The sequence below is a fragment of the Zonotrichia albicollis genome, chromosome 10 (assembly GCF_047830755.1).
Source record: "Zonotrichia albicollis isolate bZonAlb1 chromosome 10, bZonAlb1.hap1, whole genome shotgun sequence".
Classification (NCBI taxonomy): domain Eukaryota; kingdom Metazoa; phylum Chordata; class Aves; order Passeriformes; family Passerellidae; genus Zonotrichia; species Zonotrichia albicollis.
In genome coordinates, this window is record NC_133828.1 from 2,161,013 (window position 1) to 2,183,559 (window position 22,547).

A 22,547-nucleotide genomic window follows, 5' to 3' on the forward strand; every position below is an offset into this window, starting at 1 on the left:
GATTAGGCACCGCAGCGAGCCCCGCGCGGCGCCACGGCTCGGCCCCGCCAACGTCACCTCACGCAAACGAGGCTCCATTGTTGTGAACGCAGCCAAAATTTCAGCCTTTTCCCCTCTGAGGAGTGTTGTGACCCATCACTGATTGCACCGTTATTATTCCTTGCCTCTCCTCAATTCCGCGATATTTTAACGAATCCCGGTTTTCCCAATTCCCGCTGTAACGCCGTGTTTTTCTCCCCAAATAATTTATCATATGCACAGAGCAGTTCACAAACACCATGTGTCATTTTTCCAGCCCTGGAAACACAGGGACGAGACCATGCAAGGGCTCCCTTCCCCTGGCAGTTCACCCAGAGTTCATCCCACTTTTTATTTCCCGACCCGCGCGTGAATTCCCGTTGGCGCAAGGCACCAAAAATCCAGGGAAGCCACAAAAGGAGAGGACACTTAGGAGGACAACACCTCTGCTTCCCACATTTCCAAAGAGCACATCTCAAACCAGGCTGGAGAAGATGCCACGGCCAACCCTCAGGGAAATAACTGGGAATTGGGAATGGCTCGGCCATTCCCAGCTGTACAATTCCGACATCTCCATAAAATCTAATGGCCAAGGACCCAAGCCTCCTACAAGGATCCTTTAGATAAGTACCTCATTCTCATTTTTATCTTGATAAAGTAGCTCATGTTTCTGTGAATCCAAATAAATAAGTGTTTCTTGCTCTATTTTATCATTTCTGCTGCCACCCTTTGCTCCATAAGGACTGTAACGAATTTTGCTGTAAATCTCTTTGCAGAAATTGCCATAATTAATTATATTTAAAGAGCAAAATTCACCCGATTTTGTATTTTCTATCCTGTGACACCAAATTTCAGGTATTTTCCTCCAAAAGCTTTACTCAAAGTTATCCTACTCCAGTTTTAATGTATGCTTTGTTTTGGTATAAATTAGAAAAGCTACATATCATTAAATAATATGCAATAAACCCAAACGAGAACTGACTAATTAATGTACTTTCAGCTGTCTAGTTAATCCACGGAGTAAACAAATCCTTAATTCACGACAATTTTCATTAATTTTTCCAGAAAAACAAAACCCAGCCGAACCCAAAACAAACCCTCTGCTCCATAAGAATTTCCAGTGTTATTTGAATTCCAATTGCCACTTTTCCTTACAGAAAAAGCCATTTGATTCCTTTATTTTTCCAACTTGATGATGAAAAAAAATTCTAATTAAGAGAAAACGCCTCCCTAGCACAATGGGAAGCTGTAAAACTCCATCTCCATTTTAGCTCCCAGGATGGTTTCAAACTTCCAACACCACAATGAGGGGTCTCAGTAGATATTCCTGAGATGGAAATTTTGGATTTCTCCCTGGTTTTTATCACATCAATGTCCTGCAAAGCTGAGTCCTGGTGCCTTCCCACAGAAAATTCTTTACCCTTGTGCAGAAAGTCACTCCTTTTCATTTATGTCATTACAATGTACAGATGGACAAAATGCTCTGAATAACTGAATTAATTTTAACTGATTTTTCTGATGCTAAAATGGACAATTTTGCTGTTCCAAGTTCAGCTTGGAGGAAACGATTTATAAAGGGCACTAACTGCAGAAAACTCCAGGAATAAAGCAGGAATGTTTCACTCCCTCATCATCCATTTCTTTGTATATTTAATTTTTAATTCCATCCTTACACAAGTTCATTATCCTTCCTGCATTTCCCTTGTAGATAAACACTGTCAATAAATTTTAATGTGTATTTATCACATAATGAAAATTATGGGCACATCACAAAATAAGAATGAAAAATCCTGTTATATTCCACAGCTAAACAGGAAAATATCCCTGTGATCCATAATTGTCTGCCAGGAGGTCAGAAAGCTGAGGCACAAATTTATTTTCAGTAAGAGTAAATAGATTAATTCAATTATTTTATTTAATATTAATATTTATTTAATAAAGAAAATAAACCAAGCTACTCAACAGTTCTGTCAGCAGAGAACCAGGCTCTCATTCTAATGGATCTCACCCCAAAATAAACCTTATAATTTTTAAGCAATGTCACAAAAGGATTATTTTGTTGTGGTTGTTTCAGGATTTTTTTCATTTATTTTTTCAGTTATGGTGGGTTTTAGGGGTTTTTGGAGGTTCTTGATTTTTTTTTCATCCAATTGCTGCTTCAACCCACCAGGAATAATTCCCTGGAGCTCATGGATTATTTGCTGTGTTTATCCAGGGTTAACTGCAAATAACAACAGTGCCCAAGTATAGAAAAAGTGAATTTCCCAGAAATTACAGTGCCTGGATAACAGAAACTTTTCCAAAATAACAGCATTTTATTCACAATAAGCAGAATATTTCTGGTTTGTGGCAGAAATAATGCTGGCATGAATAAAGCTTCCTAAAAATGGGCTCAGAAAAAAAGGGATGGGAAAATAATTGAGGATCTTCCAGGAATGCTCATGAGATAAATCCTGAGGGTCACGAGGACAACACTCAGTCCCCATGAGAAGGGAAAACCCTGGTTTGGGTAATATAAAAATAAAAAATGAAAATAAGCATAAAAATCAGGGGAGTGAAGGACAATAAACACGGCCAGGAGCCAGGACAAAGGGCTGGACACTGCCTGAGGTCAGCAGGGAAACGGAGCAGGAGCTGAGCTGGGAAGGGGGTGGGATGTTCAGGATGGAGACAAACCCAAGTGCTTGGAAGAATTTTGATGGAATCCCAGACTGGTTTGGGTTGGAAGGACCTTAAAGGTGATCCCTTTCTGATGCTCAGGTTTAGATTTTATATTTTTCAGAGTTTGCAGCTTCAGTGTGCAGCTCTGAGCTTCACATTCAGCGTTGCTGAGCTCTGTGCACAGAGCAGGGAGACAAAACAATTCCTGCTCCAGCTGGGCACCAAGGACAAATGACCCAAATCTCAGCCCCAAGAGCACAAACAGCTGTGGGAGAGGTTTTACAGCAGCTTCTGGGAGCCACAGAGAATTCTGAATTTTGAAGAGGATCCAGTTTTACCCCTGAAAGAATTTTCTACCAAGGTCTTTGACATAGAAACCAAGAAAGAAAGAGAAATAAGTGAAACCTGCAGCTGCCTATTCCAATGGGCACTTTGCTTCTTGTGACCAATGAGTAAAGTGTAAACTTAGAAATTTTGTGAGAATGTATAAAAAGCACATTTGGAGCCTTCTGAAAATGGAGTGTGTTGCTTTGTGCTGTCTCTGTCTCCACTACAACAAACCCCGTGGGCTGGAGAGAGAAAAACAAGCAGGGTGGGACTGCCTGGGCTGAAGCTGGGATGGGACAATGAACTGCAAGGTGCAAATGGAGCAGAACTGATCCCAGGGACAGAGCCCGGGAGCGCTCGTGCATTTTGGGGCCGTTTTGGTTCCTCTTGGGTGCAGCCCTGGCTGGGCTCTGGTGCTGCCCAAGGTGGATCCATGGAGGAGATGCTGGCAATGAATCCCTGCTTTATTCTTTAGCTCTGTTCTTGGGCAGCCTTCTCCAGGCATCAATTCCACCCCTGCCATGGCAGGGACACCTTACACCATCCCAGGCTGCTCCAGCCTGGCCTTGGGCACCTCCAGGGATCCAGGGGCAGCCACAGCTTCTCTGCAAATCCCAGCCCAGCCCCTCCCCATCAGGAATTCCCAATTCCCAATCTCCCATCCATCCCTGCCCTCTGGCAGTGCGAGCCATTCCCTGGCTCCTGTGCCTCCATCCCTTGTCCAAATTCCCTCTCCTGGAGCCCCTTTAGGCCCCCACATCTCTTTCCACCTCACCCCATAACCAAATGAGGAAAACAGAAGCTTTTTGTGGCACATCAATTAAAAACCGAACCCCTCCTTGGTGTTAATTAAACTTTAAACCTCTCCTCATCCGCCCTGCCCCGTGCTAGATCTGAATGTCTCATCCCCTTGGCATGACCAAGTCCACTTTCCCAAGGCTTTTTTGGAACATCACCAGGAATTCAGGAGTCTGCCAGCTCAGAGATGTTATCTTGTAAGGAGAATCCCTCAAAATCGTGCTCCAACTCATCTGCCTCAAACACTCACCTCCAGAACATGCTAAAAGCACAAAAGCTCCCCAAAATGTGCCCCCCTGATTTCACCATGGCTTCATTTTCCCTCATGAATCACCTGGAATTCCACAGGCCACAATCCATAACGTTCCCTGTGTCACCACTGACGTGTTCCATCCCTGTGATTTATTGGTTTCCATCAGATCTGATCTCTGCTCTCACCCTGCCCCAAATTCATGGAGGAATTTGTGTCTGACCAGGGAAACGTTGAAAATACTCAAACTTTTCAGCTGCTGATTTCTCACAAATTGACCTTTTCTGCCAATTATTTCCATGCTGACAGTAACAAATATCACTGTAAATAATGATCCTCCAAGGGCACCTCTTCCTGCTTTTCCTTGAGAGAAAAGAGGCTTCCAAGAAAATTATTCCACAACACTTCCGTGTTTGACCACAAAAACCCCAAAAGAATACTTAAGACAAAATAAACCCATTTAAATTTAAAATATTTGAACCAAAGTTTTGTATGGCTTTGTTTCTCAACTCAAGCAATATGCTGACATAATTATATTTTATTATATTTATTTTTTACCTCCCTAATCACTGAGAAACCACCTCCAGAAGGGTGTAGGAATCTTGAGAATACCAAAGGATTGCTCCTGGATCAACACAGATTATGCAAGACAGAGCAGAGAGCACAACCTGGCCAGTTCACAACATTACAGAAAAGAAAAAACTTAAATTAAAACAGCCTAGACTAAAGCATGATGAAAATTTGCTCCCTAAAGCCAACAGACTAACTAGAAAATGGGCTGGAAATTCAAAAATCCACTGGTTCAGAGGATACATGGAAACAGGTGTGATAAAAGGAATTCCAAATTAATTTTTGTGCCACCGTTTTAATTAATTTTTTTACAGGTCACCGAGGCCTCATGGAAAAAATCAATGACACCAGGATTCCTTTAGGGAATGATGGCCTTTCCAAGGATATTATAGATAAAAATGTAGATTACTTGCTAATATCAATGACCAGGCTACCCAACAGTAAGTTTTTGGCACTGAAACACTAATTTAATTGCCATGATGTCTAATTGTGTAAATATCTCAAACCAATAATGGAAAAAAGATATTTAGAAAAAGAAATTTTCTTATTTCTGTGAACATTGAGCACTTCCAGCCAACTCAGGAGTGAGGTCAGCTCTGGTCACAGTTGGAAATGATGGCCTGCAGTTGGGAGTGCCAGTGTGGTTGCAATGATTATATATGAAAATATTACAATTTATTGTTACATCTAATTGAATATTATTATAACTACCCTATATTTTAATATCAGGATTCATATTATAAGATAAAAATCCAAGAAATCATGGAATGTTTGGGTTGGAAGGGATGTAAAATCCATCCCAATCAACCCCTGCCATGGCAGGGACACCTTCCACTGTCCCAGGGGGCTCCAAACCCATTCAGCTTGGCCTTGGGCGCTGCCAGGGATCCAGGGGCAGGCACAACTTTTGGCTTTAAACTGAGAGAGAGGAGAATTGGACGAGACATTGGGAAAAATCCTCCCCTGTGAGGGTGGTGAGGCCCTGGCCTGGGCTGCCCAGGCCCAGGACAATGAACTGCAAGATGCAAAGGGAGCAGAAGCCAGGAAGTCAGGAAGATTTGCTAATATATTCCAAAATAAATTACTGAAAAACCAGGTGGAAACCAGAAATTCCCAGGAGCAGACATTTCAGCTGCTCTGTTTTCCTTGAAATCAGCAGGAAATCCCACTGGCCTCAAATCCCAGCTCCAGAGGGACACTGAGGCCTGGAGTGGTGGTGATGCCTTGATACAATGCCCTGGAACAGAGGCTGGGCAGAGTCCCAGAATAAAGCAGGGATTCATTCCCAGCATCTCCTCCTTGGATCCACCTTGGGCAGCACCAGAGCCCAGCCAGGGCTGCACCCAAGATGAACCAAAATGGCCCCAAAATGCACGAGCGCTCCCGGGCTCTGTCCCTGGGATCAGTTCTGCTCCATTTGCACCTTGCAGTTCATTGTCCCATCCCAGCTTCAGCCCCTGCAGTCCCACCCTGCTTGTTTTTCTCTCTCCAGCCCACGGGGTTTGTGCTCTTGGGGCTGAGATTTGGGTCATTTGTCCTTGGTGCCCAGCTGGAGCAGGAATTGTTTTGTCTCCCTGCTCTGTGCACAGAGCTCAGCAACGCTGAATGTGAAGCTCAGAGCTGCATACTAAAGCTGCAAACTCTGAAAAATATAAAAGCTAAACCTGAGGATTCAGGGGGAGGAGCATCCTCCTGCAAAGCCTGAGAGGGAGCAGCTCCCACAGGACCCAGATCCTGCAGAAATCTTGAAATCCACCCAAAATCTTGGCCCCTCCTACCGCCAGTGCAACTCTACACATAAACTCATAGCTGAGGCCACAGTTCTGAACACCATAATTCCTAAATTAATTATTTTGTGTTCCCAAGCACTGGAGCCCAACCAGAGCAGTCCCAGCTACTCCTTTACCATCCAGGTCCCTCATCTTCTCCAAAAAAACCCATCACAAATCAAAAAGTGATTTAAAAATCTACCTTTCTGTAGAAGGCAGGGAACCAAAGGACTCCAGAGCAGCAGGATAATGTGAGCAGGACCAAACCAAGGACCAGGAGCTCCCTGAGCTCCTTTAAAGTCACCCAGCAGTGGGAGGAGCACCAGGAATTAATTAGGGATTAATTGATTAATTAGGGAACAATTTCCCACCTCTGCTCAGGTGTGTGCTCTTTGTTTACCAGAATCACCTTACCAAAAGCATTGCTCCAGGTCAGAATGTCAGAGAATTAAATTTTAAAAAATAAAAATAACAAAGAGAAGTTTGAACAGTTTGGTTTTGTTTTTATAATCCAGGCCTTCTCCTCTATGCAACAGAATTAACAGATAAGCAGGAAAATTCTCATTCCTCCACAGGGAATTTGTTTCTTCCACACCTTAAATCCTAAAATTTCACCCAGCCTGGCCATGAAAATTGTCTGCCTCAGAATAGGAAATAATCAATGTTTTAAGTCTTTGCTTTAGAGTTTTCAATAAATAATAATTTTAAAATACCAGAAGGAAAATAATAAAAATAAAGTAAAATTCCAAGGCCAGGTTGGACAGGGTTTGAAGCAACCTGGGATAGTGGAAGGTGCCAGTGGCAGGGGCTGGAATGGGATGAGCTTTAAGACCCCTTCCTAAATTTATGCAAGGCAGCCATAAATATGAACATAAATATGAAAATATCCATTCATTCACCCCTCGTGGCTCCAATTCCCTGATAAATGTGGAGGTGGAGGCACCACTCTGGGAGATCAGGTGGATTTTCAGCCCCAACAGCCACAGATGGGACAGAGCAAAACCCAGAATTTCCCCCCTGGTTTTGCTTATCCTCTGGAATCCTGATCACAGCTCAGAAAAATTCATTTTTCACCTCGAAGGGGAAGAGGAGAAATAAAAAATGTGCTGTACAACCTTGTCCTGTTATGACAGCCTTGCAGATACTTCACATTTTTCATTTCTTATCAGGGGCTGCTTTGTGGAGCTCTGTGCCAGAGATATGAGGTCATGGAGCTGGAGCTCTGACTCCCTGCCAGATGGAGCTGTGATACTAAAAGAAGCCAAAATGAGCTTCCTGTGCAAAACTGGGAACAAAAGAGCATTTTTCCTGAGGGTTCATAGGAACCTCAATGTCCAGCTCCAGGCACAACTTCCATCTTATCACCCCATCAGCTCCCACCTTATCACCCCATCAGTTTCAGAGCAGAAACCCAGTGGGGGCTCTTTGGGATGTGTTTCAATCAGGGCACAGACCCAGAGAGGTTCTGGCAGGAGCTCCCGGCCCAGCCATTCCCAAGGAGCCGCTCGATTCCCACACCTGGAGCGCACGGAATGGGGTGGGAGATGCAGCCTCCAGCCACAGTGGGATGGTTTGGGTGGGCAGGGACCTGGGGATCATCCAGTTCCTACCTGGACACCTTCCACCACCCCAGGGTGCTGCCTTGGGATCCAGGGGCTGCTCTGGGAATGCCAGCCCAGCCAGGAATTCCCAATTCCCAGTGTCCCATCCATCCCTGCCCTCTGGCACTGGGAGCCATTCCCTGGCTCCTGTCCCTCCATCCCTGTCCCCAGCCCCTCTCAGCTCTCCTGGAGCCCCTTCAGGCCCTGCCAGGGGCTCTGAGCTCTCCCTGGAGCCTTCCCTTCTCCAGCCATCATCCACAATTCCATGTGCTGCTCTGGCCCAGCATCAGGATTTGGGAGGCACCATGGGGAGAAGGCAGGGAGGGGTAAGAAAAGGAGATTTTGGAACAATTATTTTGCTGCATTTTGTCCCCAGAGAGAATCTCCAGTGCTTGGAGCTTCTCCGTGGCCTCCTCAGGACTCGCTCCAGAGCTTCTCTGTGCCAGGGCCTGCCCACCCTCCCAGGCAGGAATTCCCAATTCCCAACAATTCCCAGTGTCCCATCCATCCCTGCCCTCTGGCACTGGGAGCCATTCCCTGGCTCCTGTCCCTCCATCCCTGTCCCCAGCCCCTCTCAGCTCTCCTGGAGCCCCTTCAGGCCCTGCCAGGGGCTCTGAGCTCTGCCTGGAGCCTTCCCTTCTCCAGGGGAACATTCCCAGCTCTCCCAGCCTGGCTCCAGAGGGGCTCCAGGGCCTCCTCTGCATCTGCTCCAGCACCTTCTGATGTTGGAGAACCAACATCAGAACCAACATCAGAACCAACATCAGAACCAACATCTCCACCCCAGAGCTTGAGGCAGCTCTGCAGGTGGGGTCTCACCTGAGGGATAATCCAAATTCTCACCCCAGGATTTGCCACAGAAGGTCCCACCCATGAAGGGACTCAGGAAATTTCTCTCTCATCACCAGCAGCCAAAACCTGGTGATATTTTCTTTAAGCAACCTCAGTGCTCAATTTTACACATCAGAGACCCAAAACCAGCTCAGGAAGTGCTGTATTATCCAGCCAGGTGAGCTGCAGGAATGTTGGATTTGAAAAGAATAAGCAGATATTCAATTCTTACCCAAACCACTTCAAAATAACATGAAAAATCCAACAAACAGAGCTCAGACAGACCCAAGGGCGCTCACCCAGCCCTGCCAGATCCTGCTGACAGCTGCTGGAAGCACAGGGAATCTTTGCAGGACAGATCACCTTGAAAATAATCCCCTCTCCAGAGAGCTTCTGATACCCAACAGCATAAACTGTCCTCAGAGAAACAGGGGAAGAGCTGTGAGGAAAAATTTCCTTGGAAAAGCAACGATAATATGAGTTATGGAATGGTTTGGATTGGAGAGAATTCTCTAATTCCAGCCCTCCTCCATGGATGTTGATCAGAAAGAAAAACTGAGGATAAACACTGGCACCAATGAACACGATTATCAGGAATTTTAAACAAAAAATCTAAACTGAGTTTAAACTAAACTCAGTTTGGAATTGCTCTCATTTCCTGAAGATGCAGGATGCAAAGCAGCAGGCAGGTGTGGGATCAGCCTTGGGAATGAGGCATTCACTCTCAAACCCATCAAACTGTCCTTGGAACCACAGTGGGAATTCAGATGTGCAGTGCACACTTTTCGTTTTTCCATCACCAGATTCTTCCCTGCCTCCAAGGAAAGCCACATTTTACTGCAAGTTACCACATTTTTAGAAAGAAATTACAGATGAAATGTGTGCTGAAGCCATCCCCACAACTTGCCCTGTTGGGTACTAAAAGCTCAGTTCCTCTCCTTGACTCTGAGCCAAGAATCCATGGGGAAGCTGCTCCACTACCCACAAAACTCTGTGGAAATCCCACACTTTAAATAAAGATGAACCAACATATTTGTCCCAAGACATTTTTCCATTCACACAAAAATGCAGCTGCAAGACTTAAAATCCCCTTCCCACAGAGGTTTCAGGTGTTTCATGTTCCCATAAAACATCCTGTGGATTGATCCTGGATACAAAGATAAATATCCTTGGATTGAGACTGGAATTGGAATTATCCCAGCAACAAGTGTGGTTATGATGTTGCTTCTACTTTTGGGACCTCAATATTATTTTCATGCGGCATCACACGGTTCCCTTCATGGTTTTGGCAGCCAAGTCAGGAAAATCCCTTCCCAAAACGCCCTCCCAGCCCAGGAACCCAAATGAAAATGGGAAAAAGAAGTGACAGACGCCCAGAGCTCCACACCTTGCACGGGGACAATTTGGTGCAGGGTCCAAAGCACCCAACCTGTCCTAATCACCTTGAGCTCATTAATTTACAAAGCTTTGGCCCAACTCTCGGGGCTGGCAGATGATCAAGCTCTTAGTGGATGTGGTTCAAACTAATCCACTAAAAGGCATTTAATTCCAGCGAGGAAATCAGGACTTTTCAATTATTAGAAGCGCTAAAAAGTTTTACTGCGAGCAGACTTTTAAGGTGAGGGGAGAAACAAGGCCCAGCTCCATCCATGGGGGGTTCCCACCTCAAATCCCACCCCATGGTTCCCCCAGTCCCCTTTCACTGCAGACAGGAAAAAACCAACTGGATCCAGCCCGTGGTGTTGCTTATTTTCCCCTTTTTCATCCTTCAGGTCCCATTTTCAGTATGGTTCCCTAGGGAAAAGAGGATTTTGTTCAAGTTACACAATTTCTCACTTGGATCCATCAGGGCGTTTGGCCAGGCTGGAAAGGAAGGGAAGGTTGGGAAGTCAATGAGCATTTTGTGATGGGAACATCCTCCAAATACCTCAGCCAAAGAAACTCTGCACTCAAATCTAGTGATTTGCCCAATCATTAGACACCAAAAAAACCCAAAATCCCACAGAGAAAGGAAGAGAGAAAACTCTTAAGTGTCCCAACCATGGAAAAAAAATGGAATTACAAACCAGGATAAGACCCAAAGTTGTAAAAATCAGCTTCCACAGACATGGGGCATGTGGTGTCTTTGGAGCCAGGAATGTTGCTGGGAATTTGCTGTTAAACTGGGTCAGGCTCAAGATTTTTATTTTGCCAGACCCAAAGAGCCAAGGCCTTGTTGTCTGAACACCAAACCAAACAACACCAAATGTCATTTCCAGATAAAATATTTTAGTGGATAAAAAACTCAAAGCAGATAAATATTCATTCATTAAAAACACTCTTAGTTGCCTAAATTAAAATTTTCTCCATAAAGCAATTCCACAAAAAAAAAACACTCCCAAGGATAAAAACCACTGAAAAACCACTTCTTTCCCTTTTACCACTTGAATATTAGATCTAAACCCAAGGTAAAAGCTGTTTAAAATATCTGTTATCTGGAAAAAATATGAAGATGGTGATATTAATTTTTTTAAAAATTGTTAAATGTCCCAAAGATGCTTTGTACCCTGTTAAATGTTTAAGCAGAGCATGGCTTGGTAGATACAAACTGAAAACAACTTAATAGCAGTGAAACTTTTGGGTTTTTTTCCATCCTTAGAACGCAGCTGGAAAAACAACTTTAAAGCCTTCTCCACCACTGAAGGCCAACTGACCAATATGGAGCTGTCTGTATTTGTGTGCAGGTTTTATAGAGCTATAGAAAACAGATATTTCAGATGGATAAAATAGATATTTTAGGTGGATAAAATAGATATTTTAGATGTATTTTTTTGTATTTTTATCTATGGATGGACACACCCAGCAGAGACAGGAGGTGAAAGGAGGACAAGGCCGCTTGACCTTTCCTTGGGATGCCACGGACCCACAACATTTTCACTCCCCACAAACCTCCCTTCATCCCTACCTCCATGGACACCCCAAAAACCTCTTAACCACCAAACAACCTCCTTGGAAAACCCCTCCACAAAATCCCAGCGGGCATCCCGAGGGCCCAGATTTGGGATTTACGGATGGCTCCCAACGTTGGATCCCAGCCCCGCGCTCACCCTCTCCTCCCGCCCCTTGGATCTCCCTGGAGAGGGCTGGAAGCTCCTTAAGAGCATGGAGACATCTCAAGAGGGTTTAACTCCTAATATCTGCAGACTGGCATCTGCTTCCCCGGCAGTTTAGCCCCAAATGTACGTCTGGGAAGAAGGAGAGCCCGAAAAGCAGCCGGGATTTCTGTGAAATCCAGCCCTGCACTGGTTTGCCTTCAGAATCTTGTTATAGGAGCACGAGGATCCCGGGAAAACAAACTCCCTGTGGTGGAATATTGAAGGTTGGGAAAGGCTGGGCGTGCACAAAAACAAAGAGCTTGGTAGGTGTAGAGAAAATAAAACGTGCAAAAATAAATTCAACCTCATTAAATATTTAAATATACATAATAACACAACAAAATCGGCCAAATTTGTATAAAAAACAGAGTAATATAAAAAAAATTAAAACCCTAGAAGTTAAAATGGTCTATTTTATTTCATATATTTAGATTTACCACAAGCCTTTATGTGGGGACGCTCAAACAAATTTCACTTGTACAAACACACCAATCAACTCTAAATAAACTGCGCGTGCAGAGCCCCCATTAAATCAATATTTGGGCTGTGGAATTGAAGCGCTGCCGTTCGGGATCCTGGCCAGGAGAGCCCACGGGACCCCATGACTCGAGCAGCAGATGCACAGAGCGAGGTCTGGAGATGCTGACACCTCATCAAGGGCTCCCATTCTTCTGGGGACAAGAGCCATTGTCCCCTGTGCCACCAGGGCTCTTTGGGAACGCTGCTGGAGCACATCTGCCCAGATTTATTTCATTAATAAATTTTAATCAGTGTTTTTTCAAGTTTTTTTTAAAGTGTTTTATTCAATTCCTCAAAAATTGAAGAGTAACCTGACGGAATTTGCTTTGTTTACGCAAAAATTGTGTTTGTTGCTGTGGAACAATAAATAAATTAAAATCTGCAGGAGCTGGCAAAGAGAAATGCAGGGGTTTAATGGAAAATATTTTGGTTTGTTTGTCCTTCCCCTTTCTACCAACCTCATTTTCAGGTGACTTTTTTGTGGTATGCACTTGTGGCATAAATTCACCTTCTCCTCCAGACACACAATATTTACATTAAAAAAATCCATCCTGCAGGTGATTAATCACCAAAAATGAGCTCGTCGAGCCCTTCCCTCCACCAGCCAGACCCAAAAATCCCTGATTTCTGTAACAGGAGTGTGAATTTTGTGGCACAGAAGGACGGTGAGCTGAAATCACCCCAAGCTGCACTTCAGGAGCAGAGCTGGCAAACACTGGAGTGACCCTGAGAGGTGATTCCAGCTGGGAATCTCTGCCTGGACCAAGGAATAACAACAATGAAAGGCAACAGGGGCTGAGTTTAAAATTTCCAACTATTTCAGAGGAGAACATTATCGGTAAGCAAATCAATTAATTAATTACGAAGGACTAACAGCAGCAGTTCACGAAATTTCCTGAGAAAGCAAATTTTTGAGGACTTGTTTAAAATTGTCCCAGGGTATTTAAAACTCACATTTAATAAGCTCAAAATGAGGCAAGATTAGGAGTGTGCAGCCTTCAGCATTTCTGGATATAAACCACCAGGAAAACACTCTCCTTCCATACTTCCCATTTTCCAGAGTCCTTTTACTCCCTGCACTGCAAACCAATCCTGAATCCCAATAATTTCCTCTGTTAATTTTAATTTTTTTTTTCTTTTAGCACTTAACTCCCTCCTCGGGACAAACCCCAGGAATTCCGCAACCTGCCTGGTGCTGAAATATTTCCATTTTTCCAGCCAAATCCCTGCAGTATCCGCAGGGATCATCCCACAGCGAGCCAGGCACCTGCCTGAGAGCCGGAATTTGTCTGGAGATGAAAGCAGAGCCACACAAAAGCTCAGGGAGACTGATAGGAAATCATTGCAGGCAGAATTCCATGAGAGGAATTTATGTTATTCTATTCAAGGCACTTGTAGAGGAGGAGAATGCAAAGAAAAAACAAAAAAACTACCCTAAATTTGATAAAATACAGGAGTAATTGGCATTAAACCAATAAAAGACATAAGAGGAAAATGTGATAAAATTTTAATTATAAGTGAGGTAATTCCTGTCATCTTTTCCTATCACATTTAGCAGTTCATGTAGAATATTTAGCAGTTTATAGAGAATACTTAGCAGTTTATATAGAGTATTTAGCAGCTTATATGGAATATGTAGCTATTTCTAGAGAGTACTTAGCTATTTATGTGGCATATTTAGCTGTTTTATAGAATATCTGGCATGTTATATAGAATATTTAACAATTTATATAGAATATTTAGCTATTTCTATAGAATATTTAGCAGATTATATAGAATATTTATATAGAATGTTCTATTTTTTATAGAACATTTAGCAATTTATATAGAACATTTAGCAATTTATAAAGAGTATTTGGCTATTTATATGGCATACTTAGCAGATCATATAGATAGAATATTTAGCAATTTATATAGAATATTTAGCTATTTCTATAGCATATTTAGCAGATTATATAGAATATTTAGCAATTTCTATAGAACATTTAGCAATTTATAAAGAGTATTTGGCTATTTATATGGCATACTTAGCAGATCATATAGGTAGAATATTTAGCAATTTATACAGAATATTTAGCATTTTATATAGAACATTTAGCAATTTATATAGAACATTTAGCAATTTATAAAGAGTATTTGGCTATTTATATGGCATACTTAGCAGATCATATAGATAGAATATTTAGCAATTTATATAGAATGTTTAGCATTTTATATAGAATATTTAACAATTTATATAGAATATTTAGCTATTTCTATAGCATATTTAGCAGATTATATAGAATATTTAGCAATTTATATAGAACATTTAGCAATTTATAAAGAGTATTTGGCTATTTATATGGCATACTTAGCAGATCATACAGATAGAATATTTAGCAATTTATATAGAATATTTAGCAGATTATATAGAATATTTAGCAATTTTTTATAGAACATTTAGCAATTTATATAGAACATTTAGCAATTTATAAAGAGTATTTAGCTATTTATATGGCATACTTGGCAGATCATATAGACAGAATATTTAGCAATTTATACAGAATATTTAGCATTTGATATAGAACATTTAGCAATTTATAAAGAGTATTTGGCTATTTATATGGCATACTTAGCAGATCATACAGATAGAATATTTAGCAATTTATACAGAATATTTAGCATTTTATATAGAATATTTAGCAATTTATATAGAATATTTAGCTATTTCTATAGAATATTTAGCATTTGATATAGAATATTTAGCAATTTATATAGCATATTTAGCATTTTATATAGAATATTTAGCAATTTATATAGCATATTTAGCATTTTATATAGAATATTTAGCAATTTATATAGAACATTTAGCAATTTATAAAGAGTATTTGGCTATTTATATGGCATACTTGGCAGATCATATAGATAGAATATTTAGCAATTTATACAGAATATTTAGCATTTGATATAGAATATTTAGCAATTTATATAGAATATTTAGCTATTTCTTTAGCATATTTAGCAGATTATATAGAATATTTAGCAATTTATATAGAACATTTAGCAATTTATAAAGAGTATTTGGCTATTTATACGGCATACTTAGCAGATCATATAGATAGAATATTTAGCAATTTATACAGAATATTTAGCTATTTCTATAGAACATTTAGCAATTTATAAAGAGTATTTGGCTATTTATATGGCATACTTAGCAGATCATATAGGTAGAATATTTAGCAATTTATATAGAATATTTAGCATTTTATACAGAATATTTAGCTATTTCTATAGAATATTTAGCAATTTCTATAGAACATTTAGCAATTTATAAAGAGTATTTGGCTATTTATATGGCATACTTAGCAGATCATATAGATAGAATATTTAGCAATTTATATAGAATATTTAGCTATTTCTATAGCATATTTAGCAGATTACATAGAATAATTAGCAACTTATAGAGAATATTTAGCAATTTATGTAAAATTAGGAAGCCCCCTGGAAAAATTCCTCAGGAATACCCACCGATGGAGCAGCAGGAGGGATATTTTATGCCATCATCCCAAATCCATCCCAGCTTTGAGGCTTTCCCGAGTTTTGCAGCGAAGGCAAGGCCGGGGAGGAGGAGCAGCTCCTGCCCAGAGCATCTGCAGCATCCCCTGGGAGAGAGCCCCGCTCTTAACTCCCTGCCCTGGCACTGCTGGCACCCCATAAATGGGAATATTGTGGATTCACAGGGAATCTCTGGAGCAGGGGCTGAGCTGGGATCACGTAGGCACTGCTGGGCAATGAACAAACAGCCATTTATACTGGGTTTGTCCCCGTTTTAACACGTGCCGAGGGATAAACCGCGGGTTTATTGGGCGTACAGATGTCCAAAATAGATTTTTATGGGGTTGACAATGCTTTATTGTTGGTGGGGAAGGAGTCCTGCCTCCAGACACACACATTTCTCCAGTGAAGCCCATCAGATTTCCACAGCAAATTTATAAAAACTCAGCCAGGGACAACAAAGTGGACAGGGAAGAGCCCACATAGCAGCCCTGGTGGAAAATGATGATTATTTCTAGGAACATATGGCCACGGAGGGATAAGGGCTCTGCTCCTCTCTGAGTAGGTCACACCACGCCACAAAAACACAGAAAACTCACCAGGGGCAAAATGGGTCTAGGACAGGAAAAAAATGAGGCATTATTCACTTTGTAGGAAAAAATATGAATGACAGGACTTGCTGGAAATCCAAACTACCACAAAAAAAAAAAAAATCATGGAACTCAAAATAGTTTTTAAAAAATAGTGGTATAATCATGGGGTTTATTTGTGCTTTTGCTCTTGCTCTCCCATTACAGCACAAGGAGGGATTGTCTGAGGTGAAAATCTCCCCAGAGTGGCAAAGAGCCACCAGAAATCCTACCTTGCCACCTGCTTTTTAGAGAGCCACCAGAAATCCTACCTTGCCACCTGCTTTTAGAGAGCCACCAGAAATCCAACCTTGCCACCTGCCTTTAGAGAGCCACCAGAAATCCTACCTTGCCACCTGCCTTTAGAGAGCCACCAGAAATCCTACCTTGCCGCCTGCCTTTAGAGAGCCACCAGAAATCCTACCTTGCCGCCTGCCTTTAGAGAGCCACCAGAAATCCTACCTTGCCACCTGCCTTTAGAGAGCCACCAGAAATCCAACCTTGCCACCTGCTTTTAGAGAGCCACCAGAAATCCTACCTTGCCACCTGCTTTTAGAGAGCCACCAGAAATCCTACCTTGCCACCTGCCTTTAGAGAGCCACCAGAAATCCAACCTTGCCACCTGCTTTTTAGAGATCCACCAGAAATCCAACCTTGCCACCTGCCTTTAGAGAGCCACCAGAAATCCTACCTTGCCACCTGCTTTTTAGAGATCCACCAGAAATCCAACCTTGCCACCTGCTTTTAGAGAGCCACCAGAAATCCTACCTTGCCACCTGCTTTTTAGAAAGCCACCAGAAATCCTACCTTGCCACCTGCCTTTAGAGAGCCACCAGAAATCCTACCTTGCCACCTGCCTTTAGAGAGCCACCAGAAATCCAACCTTGCCACCTGCCTTTAGAGAGCCACCAGAAATCCTACCTTGCCACCTGCCTTTAGAGAGCCACCAGAAATCCAACCTTGCCACCTGCTTTTAGAGAGCCACCAGAAATCCAACCTTGCCACCTGCTTTTAGAGAGCCACCAGAAATCCTACCTTGCCACCTGCTTTTAGAGAGCCACCAGAAATCCTGCCTTGCCACCTGCCTTTAGAGTTCCCAGCGAGCCGGGATCTCTTTCCAGAGGCAGATCCCAATCAGCAGGGCAGACACGGCACCTCTCACCCAGGGCCCGCCCCAGGGCTGAAATAACAGTTTGTTTTCGAGCTAAATGAGTTCATTTCCACTAAATAGGTCTCCCTGGGTGAGTTTTGTGGAGCCAGAGCATCAGCAGCTCCAGCAGACACTTCCAGCTCTCCCCAGGGCCCAGCTCGGCCCTTGGATCCCTTGACCCCAAGGATCTGCTGTGCCCATCCCATCACATCAATCTGACAGACACGAGGAGAAGGAAAAGGAGAGGGGTCAGAACTTCCTGCCCTCAGCTCCTAAAAATCACCTTGAGGGACATCCGGCATTTATTTTTAGTGCCCCCTTAAACCCCTTTATTCATCCAGGCCGTGAGAAACTGGATTAATCGACAAATCGTGGGATGCAACTTGGGTTTCCATTGGAAAACTCCAGCCCTGTTGGATGAGCAGAGCTGAAAGCAAATAATTTATTCAGTTTCCAGGCTCTGTTGTAACTTATCCTTCAGTTTTACACCCGAGAGTGGCAGGAAATCAGCCCGGAGATCAGACACGCGAGCGCCCAATAATGGAACCGGCGGATCGCTGACGCATAAATAAAGTTTTAGATTTACAGGGAACAAGCCTCCCACTGTAACGCGGCCAGGAGGGCTCCTCAGATGTTTTTATGTCAGCACTGGCCTAAAAAATAAATCCAGTGGGAATGGGAAGGGTTGGGTTCCCTCCCTGCTGGCACCTCCTGGGGCCATGGGGAGGCAGTGGGGTTAGACCTGAGGGCAGGGCTGGTTAAACCCCGTCCTTGGTGTTTGCATAACTAATGAGAGGATGTCGGGAATCGTTTTATCCCAGCCGTCCTAATGAGCTAAATCATTTTGGGATCATTTTTGTCACCCAGGATTTGTTTTCCGCTCGTTCCGCCGCCGAGACAACGCGGATCTGGTGGAGAAACCTCATCCCCAACTCTGATCCCCCTCAGAGCTGGACCCTGCAAGCTCAGCACTGACCACAACCAGGCAAAAATATCAAAATTTGTATTTTCCTGTGCTGCTTCCAGACCTGCAATGGCACCCCTGGGTTTCCACAGCAGGAAAATAACGCATCTGGGATGCGTTATTATTAATAACGCACAGCTCTGGGATCCGCGGGATTCCAGGAGCTCGGAGCCAGCCTGACCTCCTGACACCACCAGCGCCAGCTCTGAGCCAGCCACGTCCTCCCATCCCACTGTAAACAGCTTTTCCACAGCAATAAAAGCAGGGAAAAATCCAGCACAGGTTATTCTGAAGGTGTGCTAATGGTCACACCGGGGATTTCCATCCACTTCCTGCTGGGATCTCTGTGGATTATAACAATTCCCACTGAACAAGCTCTCTGAAGCAACAGAATAATTATTTTTTATATAGAAAATGCATTTATTATGCCAATTCTGTGCACTGGAAGTTCCCAATCCATCAGCCCAGCAGCTGGTGTGGCCTGAAAATGAACCTTGAAGTGATTTTAAAAAATGAACCGCAGCCTGGGCTCCTGTCACTGGAAAAATCAACCAAAATGATGGATATTCCTGCAGGGACCCCCACAATTTGGGCAGGTTTTCATACCTGCCCCTGTGCATTGCCAAGTAAAAATTCCCAAAATACAGGAGAAATTATGTGGATATAGAAAAGAATTATCCAGCCCATTGTATTGGCAGGTGATGTTTAGGAATGGAATGCAATAATTATTAGGACTTTGGTAATATTCCCTCCACTGAAGCAGGAAAGAGCACCTAGACTGGCTACAACTGGAAACACAATTATTTATCTATGAAATTCATTTAATTTTTAATTTAATTTAATCCAAACCAAGGCTGGGTGGGGCTTGGAGCAACCAGTGGAACATGTCCCTGCCCACATCAGGGTTTGGAATAGGATGAGCTTTAAGATCCTTTCCAACCCAAAATATTCCATTGGTTTTTCAAGAGCAGCATTTTTAATTAACAACGAAGAAGAGCAGGAAGCTCTTTAGCAGCAGCAGCAGCACCGTGACTTTCTTTTACTCCCAACAAATAGAATTATTCCCTTTGCTTTCATTCGGAAAACAACCTGTCAAGAGCCCCATTTCCATAAAGAGGCTCTCAGAATTAAAATTAAAAATTAAAAACAGTGACAACCGCACCGGCAGCCTCCTGCCAAACCCAAGCGGGGCAGGACCAGCCCGGCAGCGCCTCCATCACCCGGAGAATCCCTCCTGTGGCTGGGACCCCAAAAAACCGGGAATTTGGGGGGACAACGGGGGGTTTGCAATGGAAAGGAGGGTTCCAAAACGGGGGGCTCATGGAAAACCCCTCCGGCTCCCCCCGAGGCTCATCCCGGGATTCATCCCGGGGTTTGTCCCGAGGGATGAGCCCGTTCTGCTCCTGGAGGGAAGCGAGGGGGTCCCCAAATCCCGCTGGAATCGCTGAGCCAGCGCTGAGCGAAGGGAAAATGGGAATTTTTCCCCTGGAACCCCACACAGGCACGGGTTTGTTTTGCTAAGCACGTGTCAACCCGAGTGACTTCCCGGCTAAAAAAAAAATATAATAATCGCTTTTTCCGCTGTAACAATAGGGAAAACAATAGAGAAAGGAATAGGGAAAACAAGAGAGAAAATAATAGGGAAAGGGGGTAGAAAGAAGAGGTTTGGGGGAGTTAAACAGAGACAGGGACGCACCTTTGCCGCACGGATTTTCCAGGCGCTGGCTCAGGGATTTTCCATCGCTCCCTCGGCGGCCGGGGCAGCCCGGGAGCCGGGAATGCTGGAGCTGGGAATGAAGGAGCCGGGAATGCTGGAGCTGGGAATGCGGGATCCGGGAGTGCGGGATTCGGGAGTGCGGGAGTCGGGAATGCTGGATACGGGAATGCTGGATACGGGAATGAGGGATCCGAGAATGCTGGAGCCGGGAATGCTGGAGCAGAGAATGAAGGATCCGGGAATGATGGAGCTGGGAATGCGGGATCCGGGAGTGTGGGATTCGGGAATGCTGGATACGGGAATGCTGGAGCAGGGAATGAGGGATCCGGGAATGCTGGAGCTGGGAATGCTGGAGCAGGGAATGCGGGATCCGGGAATGCGGGATCCGAGAATGCTGGAACCAGGAATGCGGGATCCGGGAGTGCTGGAGCCGGGAATGCGGGATCCAGACACGCTGGAGCCGAGGATGCGGGATCCAGGAATGCTGGAGCCGGGAATACTTGATCCAGGGAAGCAGGATCCGGGAATGCTTGGTCCAGGAATGCCGGAGCCGGGAATGCCGGAGCCAGGGATGCGGGAGCAGGCTGCGCTCGCCTCCCTGCCGGGAATGCCGGCTCATGGAGCGGCAGCGCCCGCTCCGCTCTGCCGGCAAGGCGAGATTGGGATCTCCGGCGGGCAGGGAATTGTGCTGAGCTCCGGCTTTCCTTGGCGCTTCATTAAAAACGAGATTTTATTCCGGGCTGGCGTGGACAGATCAAACAATCAGCCGGTTATCCTGCTCGGCTTTGCTCCAGGAGGGAAGGAAAAAACCCCTATGGATGGCAGAGGATGAGCTCAAAAGCACCGGGAGTTAGGAGCTGAGAATCCTGCGAGCCGGGAGCGAGCACCATCCCGGAGTGAAGCAACAGCATTCCAGCCTGTGGAATGTTAAAAAAACCTTATTCCCATTTTTTTAAATCTTTTTTCCCGGTTCTGCTTTGCTGCTGCCGAGGGTGCCGGGAGCTGCGGCTCCTGCTCCGGCCGGGAGCGCCTCCCTTGGGCTGAACCAGCGGCCGATCCAGCCCAGCGCTCCCAAAGCCTCAGCCGAGCCAAACTGCGGCCGCCAGCCCGCGGGGATTCATCTGCTGCCAGCCCGGCTCGCTATCGCTGCTGCTCGCAGGTTTTTAATGAGGTTTATCGCGGCCGAGTCACGTCCGTGTCCCGGCAGGCTGAGCTAAAAACCCCCACCCGTATTTTCCAGAGCGTGACATCACATCCCAGCCCGGCTAAGTGGCTTCCAGATAACAGGCGATGCCCCCTCCCCGAGAATTCCGAGATAAAAACGTCCAAGAAGGGCAGTTTGCACACACGGGGTGAGGTTTAGCAGCGCAGCTTAACTCATTTCGGGGCATTAATTAGTCATGCAGAAAGTATTCAAAACACCGGGTATTCAAAACACCGGGTATTCAAAACACCGAGTATTCAAAACATCGAGTATTCAAACCAGAAAGTATTCAGACCAGAAAGTAAATATTCAAACCAGCCCAAGCACCGATTCATGAAAAAGGCATTACTATGAGATCAGCCCCTGGCTGCCGAGCTGCTCGCAAAGGCAGGAACGCTCTTGGGAGAAGCTGCAGCTCCTCTCTCTCACTCCCAGCACACAAATCAGGGGGCACCACCGGTCTTTCCTGCTCCCGCTTCCTCTTCCAGCGTTTGTGGGAAGAGCATCTCCAACAGGGAACCTCCCTCACGCAGCTCTGAGAGGTTTCTGACCGCTGGGTTGGGAGCGCTGCCACACGTTCTCTTCTCTCCTCCCACCTCCATAATTTCATTTATCGTCCCAGAATCCCCAAATATCCTGAAGCTGGCAGGGATCCACAAGGATCATCCAGTCCAGCCCCTGGATTCCCCAAAAATGTTGTCCAAACTGCTTCTGGATTTCTGGCAGCCTTGAGGCTTTGCTCATTCCATGAGGAGCAGTTCCAGTGCCCCACAACCCTCTGGAGGAAAATCCTTTTCCTAAAATTTGCTCTGTTGGCATAAACATCGATCACTCCCTGAAAAAGCTGCAAAGTCTGACTCAAACCTGTGAG

At 44.5% G+C, this 22,547-nt stretch overlaps 1 protein-coding gene across 3 annotated transcripts in view; it reads right to left on the reverse strand.

The window, feature by feature from the left end:
- Positions 1 to 22,331, reverse strand: part of LYPD6 (LY6/PLAUR domain containing 6) — a 38,767-nt gene extending 16,436 nt beyond the window's left edge. Inside the window, exon 1 of one of the 3 annotated variants that reach the window (XM_074547842.1) lies at positions 20,452 to 20,589. Coding sequence is in view for 1 of the 3 variants with exons in the window: in XM_074547840.1 (XP_074403941.1) it covers positions 20,452 to 21,091 (640 nt within the window). In the remaining 2 variants the exon portion in view is untranslated. Of the gene's footprint in view, positions 1 to 15,985; positions 16,134 to 20,451 lie in introns of those variants that run through there. The other 2 variants (XM_074547841.1, XM_074547840.1) reach the window with 2 other exon arrangements.
- Between the last annotated feature and the right edge of the window lie 216 nt (positions 22,332 to 22,547).